Below are 9,800 nucleotides of genomic sequence, written 5' to 3' on the forward strand. Positions count from 1 at the left end.
GAGAGAGGAAAAATTAGGTATATATATATATATATGTAGAGAGAGAGAGAGAGAGAGAGAGAGAGAGCAGAATGGAGGTAAAGTCAGAGAGAGCGAGAGAGAGAGAGAGACAGAATGAGGGTAAAGACAGAGAGAGAGAGAGAGAGAGAGAGAGAGAACAGAATGAGGTAAAGACAGAGAGAGAGAGAGAGAGAGAGAGAGAGAGAGAGAGAGAGAGAGAGCAGAATGAGGTAAAGACAGAGAGAGAGAGAGAGCAGAATGAGGTAAAGACAGAGAGAGAGAGAGAGAGAGAGAGAGCAGAATGAGGTAAAGACAGAGAGAGAGAGAACAGAATGAGGTAAAGACAGAAAGAGAGAGAGAGAGAGAGAGCAGATTGAGGTAAAGGTAGAGAGAGAGAGAGAGAGAGAGAGAGAGAGAGAGCAGAATGAGGTAAAGACAGAGAGAGAGAGAGAGAGAGAGCAGAATGAGGTAGAGACAGAGAGCAGAATGAGGTAGAGACAGACAGAGACAGAGAGCAGAATGAGGTAGAGACAGACAGAGACAGAGAGCAGAATGAGGTAAAGACAGACAGAGACAGAGAGCAGAATGAGGTAAAGACAGAGAGAGAATAGAATACCAAGTGACCAACCAATGAATCATGAAGCTGGTGGAGAGAACCCCAAGAGTGTGTAAAGCTGTCATCAAGGCAAAGGGAGGCTACTTTGAAAAATATAAAAAACTTTTTGGGGGTTACTAAATGATTCCATGCGTGTTATTTCATAGATAGGTGCAGTGTAATGTGTTGTTTTACAGGGTCAGTCATAGTAGTATGATAGGTGTTGTTTTACAGGGTCAGTCATAGTAGTATGATAGGTGTTGTTTTACAGGGTCAGTCATAGTAGTATGATAGGTGTTGTTTTACAGGGTCAGTCATAGTAGTATGATAGGTGTTGTTTTACAGGGTCAGTCATAGTAGTATGATAGGTGTTGTTTTACAGGGTCAGTCATAGTGGTACGAAACACATTTTGTCATAAGCATCGTCACATATAAATGTTTCCATAATTTCCATCTATTACTCTGAATCGTTCTCATGGACGATTAAATTTGTACATTTTCAAAATGGGAAACATATGGCGGCCTTTAATTGGCCAATTCCTCTCGCCAGTGTAGTGTTTTCACGAATGTAAAACCCAATGGAAAGACAAACGCTATTAAGACAGACAGACAGACAGACAGACAGACAGACAGACAGACAGACAGACAGACCCTCAGACAGACCCTCAGACAGACAGACAGACAGACAGACAGACAGACAGACAGACAGACAGACCCTCAGACAGACCCTCAGACAGACAGACAGACAGACAGACAGACAGACAGACCCTCAGACAGACAGACAGACAGACAGACAGACAGACAGACAGACAGACATCCCTTCTATCTACTGAAGCCCTCCTCCTCATCATCTCCTGTCCTCTACGTTGTAGGAAACACTACGAGCCTAACTACTAGCGTATCTCTGGAGGCTACATCTCCTCATCCTCCCTCCATGTATCCTCCCTCTCCTCCGTGCTCCACCTCTCCGTCCGTTGGCAGAGCGGAACCCCGGGGAGATAGAGGGCTGAGTACGAGCCTCTCCAGAGTTATGGTTCTACACATGTCCTGTGTAATCTGCCCTACCAACAGCGCTTGGAATAATTATTCATATTTAATCAGCTGCGCAGGATGTTACATCGTCTGCCTGCCGCATGCTAAGTCCTTTCCTTGTTCCATTATAAAACTTTTACACAATCACACTGCTGCCGGCGAATGAGAGGACTGAGGGAGAGGAGGAGGGCAGTAGGGGTGGAGGGGAGGGAGGGAGGGTGGAGGTAGGGAGGGAGGGAGGGGGAGGGGAGGGAGGGGTGGAGGTAGGGAGGGAGGGAGGGAGGGAGGGGGGAGGGAGGGAGGGAGGGAGGGAGGGGAGAGAGGGAGGGAGAGAGGAGGAGCGCAGTAGGGGTGGAGGGGAGGGATGGAGGGTGGAGGGAGGGAGGGGAGGGAGAGAGGGAGGGAGAGGAGGAGCGCAGTAGGGGTGGGAGGGGAGGGATGGAGGGTGGAGGGAGGGAGGGAGGGAGGGTGGGGAGAGAGGGAGGGAGAGGAGGAGCGCAGTGGGGGTGGGGGGGAGGGAGGGTGGAGGGGAGGGAGAGGGGAGAGAGGGAGAGGAGGAGCACAGTAGGGGTGGAGGGGAGGACAGGGTCTAAATGGAAAGGGGAAAGTGGTTGGGCTTATAAAAACATAATGGGCTTGTCTGCTTTGATAAACTGACAACGTGGCTGGAATACACACAGAGAGAGAGGGGGAGGGGGAAGGAAGGAAGGAAGGAAGGAAGGAAGGAAGGAAGGGTGGAAGGAAGGAAGGGAGAGAGAGAGAGAGAGACAGGAAGGAAGAGAGAGAGAGAGAGAGAGACAGGAAGGAAGGAAGGGAGAGAGAGAGAGAGAGAGAGAGACAGGAAGGAAGGGAGAGAGAGAGAGACAGGAAGGAAGGGAGAGAGAGAGAGAAAGAGAGAGAGAGAGAGACAGGGAAGGGAGAGAGAGAGAGGAAGGAAGGGAGAGAGAGAGAGAGAGAGAGAGGAGAGGAAGGAAGGGAGAGAGAGAGAGAGAGAGAGGAAGGAAGGGAGAGAGAGAGAGAGAGAGAGAGAGAGAGACAGGAAGGAAGGGAGAGAGAGAGAGAGCAAACAAAGACGTGAAAATGAGGTGATGAGGAAAACAGAGGAGAGAGGAGTAAGGTGGGGGATTAAAGAGAAATGGAAAGTGATGAAGAGGAAGACAAAGACAAAGAGCCAGAAGGAGAGGTGAGGCTGAGGGGAGCGACCATGGAAGAGCCAGAAGGAGAGGTGTGGCTGAGGGGAGGGACCATGGAAGAGCCAGAAGGAGAGGTGTGGCTTAGGGAGGGACCATGGAAGAGCCAGAAGGAGAGGTGTGGCTGAGGGGAGGGACCATGGAAGAGCCAGAAGGAGAGGTGTGGCTGAGGGGAGGGACCATGGAAGAGCCAGAAGGAGAGGTGTGGCTGAGGGGAGGGACCATGGAAGGGAAGAACCAATCGCCATGTTGTGACCACGCCAAATATCTTCAGAATAGAAGGGGTTGACGTCAGAGTCTCAGATTGTAAACTGAATGAGGACTCCAACTGCCTTCAGAATAGAAGGGGTTGATGTCAGAGTCTCCGATTGTAAACTGAATGAGGACTCACAAGTATAAACATGTTCTCAAAGGGTTGATGGTGTCAGATTGAAAAGGGAAACAGAATCCAAACTGCCATTTTGTGAAAGCCAGTAGAGTATGCCTCCAGAATAGAAGGGGTCCTCATCAGACTGTAAACGAGAACTAAACATAAGATTCACCCTGCTCCAGAGTGGGGGCGGTTTAATGCCAATAACCTTTATCTTCAAGGAAGGGAATTTCAGACCACCATTTTGTGACTCTGCCAACTAAGGCCCTGCGACAGGCTAGTGTCCTGTCCAGCTAGCACTACAGAAACAGGAGATAGACTAGCATCCTGTCCAGGGAGTTGGCTTGTACATCAAGCTACGTAACACTACAGAAACAGGAGATAGACTAGCGTCCTGTCCAGGGAGTTGACTTGTACATCTAGCTAACACTACAGAAACAGGAGATAGACTAGCGTCCTGTCCAGGGAGTTGACTTGTACATCTAGCTACGTAACACTACAGAAACAGGAGATAGACTAGCGTCCTGTCCAGGGAGTTGAATGGTACATCTAGCTACGAACACTACAGAAACAGGAGATAGACTAGCGTCCTGTCCAGGGAGTTGACTTGTACATCTAGCTACGTAACTCTACAGAAACAGGAGATAGACTAGCGTCCTGTCCAGGGAGTTGACTTGTACATCTAGCTAACACTACAGAAACAGGAGATAGACTAGCGTCCTGTCCAGGGAGTTGACTTGTACATCTAGCTACGTAACACTACAGAAACAGGAGATAGACTAGCATCCTGTCCAGGAGTTGACTTGTACATCTAGCTAACACTACAGAAACAGGAGATAGACTAGCGTCCTGTCCAGGAGTTGACTTGTACATCTAGCTACGTAACACTACAGAAACAGGAGATAGACTAGCGTCCTGTCCAGGAGTTGACTTGTACATCTAGCTACGTAACACTACAGAAACAGGAGATAGACTAGCATCCTGTCCAGGGAGTTGACTTGTACATCTAGCTACGTAACACTACAGAAACAGGAGATAGACTAGCATCCTGTCCAGGGGGTGTACTGTACATCTAGCTACGTAACACTACAGAAACAGGAGATAGACTAGCGTCCTGTCCAGGGGTTGACTTGTACATCAAGCTACGTAACACTACAGAAACAGGAGATAGACTAGCGTCCTGTCCAGGGAGTTGACTTGTACATCTAGCTAACACTACAGAAACAGGAGATAGACTAGCGTCCTGTCCAGGGAGTTGACTTGTACATCTAGCTACGTAACACTACAGAAACAGGAGATAGACTAGCGTCCTGTCCAGGGAGTTGACTTGTACATCTAGCTAACACTACAGAAACAGGAGATAGACTAGCGTCCTGTCCAGGGAGTTGACTTGTACATCTAGCTACGTAACACTACAGAAACAGGAGATAGACTAGCGTCCTGTCCAGGGAGTTGACTTGTACATCTAGCTACGTAACACTACAGAAACAGGAGATAGACTAGCGTCCTGTCCAGGGAGTTGACTTGTACATCTAGCTACGTAACACTACAGAAACAGGAGATAGACTAGCGTCCTGTCCAGGGAGTTGACTTGTACATCTAGCTAACACTACAGAAACAGGAGATAGACTAGCGTCCTGTCCAGGGAGTTGACTTGTACATCTAGCTAACACTACAGAAACAGGAGATAGACTAGTGTCCTGTCCAGGGAGTTGACTTGTACATCTAGCTACGTAACACTACAGAAACAGGAGATAGACTAGCGTCCTGTCCAGGGAGTTGACTTGTACATCTAGCTACGTAACTCTACAGAAACAGGAGATAGACTAGCGTCCTGTCCAGGGAGTTGACTTGTACATCTAGCTAACACTACAGAAACAGGAGATAGACTAGCGTCCTGTCCAGGGAGTTGACTTGTACATCTAGCTACGTAACACTACAGAAACAGGAGATAGACTAGCATCCTGTCCAGGGAGTTGACTTGTACATCTAGCTAACACTACAGAAACAGGAGATAGACTAGCATCCTGTCCAGGGAGTTGACTTGTACATCTAGCTACGTAACACTACAGAAACAGGAGATAGACTAGCGTCCTGTCCAGGGAGTTGACTTGTACATCTAGCTACGTAACACTACAGAAACAGGAGATAGACTAGCATCCTGTCCAGGGAGTTGACTTGTACATCTAGCTACGTAACACTACAGAAACAGGAGATAGACTAGCATCCTGTCCAGGGAGTGACTGTACATCTAGCTACGTAACACTACAGAAACAGGAGATAGACTAGCGTCCTGTCCAGGGGGTGTACTGTACATCAAGCTACGTAACACTACAGAAACAGGAGATAGACTAGCGTCCTGTCCAGGGAGTTGACTTGTACATCTAGCTAACACTACAGAAACAGGAGATAGACTAGCGTCCTGTCCAGGGAGTTGACTTGTACATCTAGCTACGTAACACTACAGAAACAGGAGATAGACTAGCGTCCTGTCCAGGGAGTTGACTTGTACATCTAGCTACGTAACACTACAGAAACAGGAGATAGACTAGCGTCCTGTCCAGGGACTTGACTTGTACATCTAGCTAACACTACAGAAACAGGAGATAGACTAGCGTCCTGTCCAGGGACTTGACTTGTACATCTAGCTACGTAACACTACAGAAACAGGAGATAGACTAGCGTCCTGTCCAGGGAGTTGACTTGTACATCTAGCTAACACTACAGAAACAGGAGATAGACTAGCGTCCTGTCCAGGGAGTTGACTTGTACATCTAGCTACGTAACACTACAGAAACAGCCGATCGTTCCAGACTCAGACAAGGCTGACTTCACAATAGAAGGAGGTGATGATGTCTGACGGTGAAGAGTAACTAGGTAACGAGGACTCACCCTGTTCCAGAGGAGGTGGTTTAACGCCCGTAGCCTTCATCTTCAGAGCCTCCTTGGCCGACATGTCACAGCAGGAGCCTTTATTAGTGTCCTGGTCGCTATCGGCCTGATCACTATCGCCATGACCACTGTCTCTAAGGCTGGCTCGCTCTGGGTCCTTGAATGTCGAGCTGCTACAGGACAAGAAACAATTAAAGATATATTAAATAGGGTTAGGGATTAGGGTTCAGGGTTTAGGGTTTAGGGTTAGGGATTAGGGTTCAGGGTTTAGGGTTAGGTTTAGGGATTAGGGTTCAGGGTTTAGGGTTTAGGTTTAGGGTTAGGGATTAGGGTTCAGGGTTTAGGGTTCAGGGGTTAGGGTTTAGGGTTAGGTTTAGGGGTTAGGGTTTAGGGTTTAGTGTTAGGGTCAGGGTTTAGGGTTAGGGTTTAGGGGTAGGTTTAGGGTTAGGGTTAGGGTTAGGGTTAGGGATTAGGGTTCAGGGTTTAGGGTTAGGGTTTAGGGTTAGGGTTTAGGGGTTAGGGTTTAGTGTTAGGGTCAGGGTTTAGGGTTAGGGTTAGGGTTTAGGGTTAGGTTTAGGGTCAGGGTTTAGGGTTAGGGTTTAGGGTTAGGGTTTAGGGGTTAGGTTTACGGTTTAGTGTCAGGGTTTATTGTTAGGGTTTAGGGCTTAGGGTTTATATAGGGGACTTGAGTTTGACAGACTGAACATCTATTTCCATTTCTTTTCTGATTTCTACTAGATTGTAAAACTCTTCAGTGGGTTCAGTACTAGTATAGGATCAGGTTATAACTATAAAGGGTTAGGATTAGGGTACAGTACTAGTATAGGATCTAGTTATAACTATAAAGGGTTAGGGTTAGGGTACAGTACTAGTATAGGATCTAGTTATAACTATAAAGGGTTAGGGTTAGGGTACAGTACTAGTATAGGATCTAGTTATAACTATAAAGGGTTAGGATACAGTACTAGTATAGGATCTAGTTATAACTATAAAGGGTTAGGGTACAGTACTAGTATAGGATCTAGTTATAACTATAAAGGGTTAGGGTACAGTACTAGTATAGGATCTAGTTATAACTATAAAGGGTTAGGGTACAGTACTAGTATAGGATCAGGTTATAACTATAAAGGGTTAGGGTACAGTACTAGTATAGGATCTAGTTATAACTATAAAGGGTTAGGGTTAGGGTACAGTACTAGTATAGGATCTAGTTATAACTATAAAGGGTTAGGGTTAGGGTACAGTACTAGTATAGAATCTAGTTATAACTATAAAGGGTTAGGGTACAGTACTAGTATAGGATCTAGTTATAACTATAAAGGGTTAGGGTACAGTACTAGTATAGGATCTAGTTATAACTATAAAGGGTTAGGGTACAGTACTAGTATAGGATCTAGTTATAACTATAAAGGGTTAGGGTTAGGGTACAGTACTAGTATAGGATCTAGTTACAACTATAAAGGGTTAGGGTACAGTACTAGTATAGGATCTAGTTGCAACTATAAAGGGTTAGGGTACAGTACTAGTATAGGATCTAGTTATAACTATAAAGGGTTAGGGTACAGTACTAGTATAGGATCTAGTTATAACTATAAAGGGTTAGGGTACAGTACTAGTATAGGATCTAGTTATAACTATAAAGGGTTAGGGTACAGTACTAGTATAGGATCTAGTTATAACTATAAAGGGTTAGGGTACAGTACTAGTATAGGATCTAGTTGCAACTATAAAGGGTTAGGGTACAGTACTAGTATAGGATCTAGTTATAACTATAAAGGGTTAGGGTACAGTACTAGTATAGGATCAGGTTATAACTATAAAGGGTTAGGGTACAGTACTAGTATAGGATCTAGTTATAACTATAAAGGGTTAGGGTACAGTACTAGTATAGGATCTAGTTATAACTATAAAGGGTTAGGGTACAGTACTAGTATAGGATCTAGTTATAACTATAAAGGGTTAGGGTACAGTACTAGTATAGGATCTAGTTATAACTATAAAGGGTTAGGGTACAGTACTAGTATAGGATCTAGTTATAACTATAAAGGGTTAGGGTACAGTACTAGTATAGGTTCTAGTTATAACTATAAAGGGTTAGGGTACAGTACTAGTATAGGATCTAGTTATAACTATAAAGCATATAGACTACTGGGATTCATGATGAGTCCTTACCTTTGAACAAACTGCTGCCTGCTGCCCATGTAATTGGGCTCAGCGGGAAAATTGTCTGTCTGTGAAGAAGGAAGAGAGGAGAGTGTTTACAACGTGTTGTGTTACACCCAAATGTGTCCCCTGTCGGTGTTGTGTTACACCCAAATGTGTCCCCTGTCGGTGTTGTGTTACACCCAAATGTGTCCCCTGTCGGTGTTGTGTTACACCCAAATGTGTCCCCTGTCGGTGTTGTGTTACACCCAAATGTGTCCCCTGACAGTGTTGTGTTACACCCAAATGTGTCCCCTGTCAGTGTTGTGTTACACCCAAATGTGTCCCCTGTCGGTGTTGTGCTACTCCCAAATGTGTCCCCTGTTGGTGTTGTGCTACTCCCAAATGTGTCCCCTGTCGGTGTTGTGCTACTCCCAAATGTGTCCCCTGTTGGTGTTGCAACAAGAGCTCCTGAAGGTGGAGAAGGGGGGGGGGGGGTGATGAGAGGAGAGGGGAAGATGGAGGAGAATTTTGAGTGGAGGGGGAGGAGGGGGGAGGAAAGGGGTACCAGATTCTATTTCATTTGTTTTCTTCAATGAATTAAGAAAACATGTTCTTGAAGAGAAGAGGAGCATCTACTGAACCGTGCTGAATGGAATGTACAGTTGATGTCGGAAGTTTACATACATCTTAGCCAAATACATTTAAACTCAGTTTTTCACAATTCCTGACATTTAATCCTCGTAAAAGATTTACTGTCTTAGGTCAATTAGGATCATCACTTTATTTTAAGAATATGAAATGTCAGAATAATAGTAGAGAATGACTTATTTCAGATTGTATTTGTTTCATCACATTCCCAGTGGGTCAGAAGTTCACATACACTCAATTAGTATTTGGTAGCATTGACTTTATATTGTTTAACTTGGGTCAAATGTTTCGGGAAGCCTTACATAAGCTTCCCACAATAAGTTGGGTGAATTTTGGCCCAATACTCCTGACAGAGCTGGTGTAACTGAGTCAGGTTTGTAGGCCTCCTTGCTCGCACACACTTTTTCAGTTCTGCCCACAAATGTTCTATTGGACTGAGGTCAGGGCTTTGTGATGGCCACTCCAATACCTTGACTTTGTTGTCCTTAAGCCAGTTTTTTTCACAACTTTGGAAGTATGCTTGGGGTCATTGTCCATTTGGAAGACCCATTTGGACCAAGCTTTAACTTCCTGACTGATGTCTTGAGATGTTGCTTCAATATGTCCACATAATTTCCTTCCTCATGATGCCATCTATTTTGTGAAGTGCCCCAGTCCCTCCTGCAGCAAAGCACCCCCACAACATGATGCTGCCACCCAGTGCTTCATGGTTGGGATGGTGTTCTTCGGCTTGCAAGCCTCCCCCTTTTTCCTCCAAACATATTGATGGTCATTATGGCCAAAAAGTTATATTTTTGTTTCATCAGACCAGAGGACTTTTCTCCAAAAATAGCAATCTGTGTCCCCATGTGCAGTAGCAAACCGTAGTCTGGCTTTTTATGGCGGTTCTGGATCAATCTCGCTCTCTCTCTGTCTCTCTCTCTCTGTC

General features: G+C 45.5%; 1 protein-coding gene across 1 annotated transcript in view; it reads right to left on the bottom strand.

Annotated features, from left to right (window-relative positions):
• Positions 1-8,280, bottom strand: part of LOC135535789 (protocadherin-17-like) — a 106,026-nt gene extending 97,746 nt beyond the window's left edge. Inside the window, exons 1-2 of the mRNA XM_064962217.1 lie at positions 8,252-8,280; positions 6,080-6,252 (exon numbers count right to left, since the gene is read on the bottom strand). Coding sequence (XP_064818289.1) covers positions 6,080-6,252; positions 8,252-8,280 — 202 coding nt within the window. The remainder of the gene's footprint in view (positions 1-6,079; positions 6,253-8,251) is intronic.
• Positions 8,281-9,800: the final 1,520 nt, after the last annotated feature.

This window comes from Oncorhynchus masou, unplaced genomic scaffold (genome assembly GCF_036934945.1).
Source record: "Oncorhynchus masou masou isolate Uvic2021 unplaced genomic scaffold, UVic_Omas_1.1 unplaced_scaffold_517, whole genome shotgun sequence".
Classification (NCBI taxonomy): Eukaryota; Metazoa; Chordata; class Actinopteri; order Salmoniformes; family Salmonidae; genus Oncorhynchus; species Oncorhynchus masou.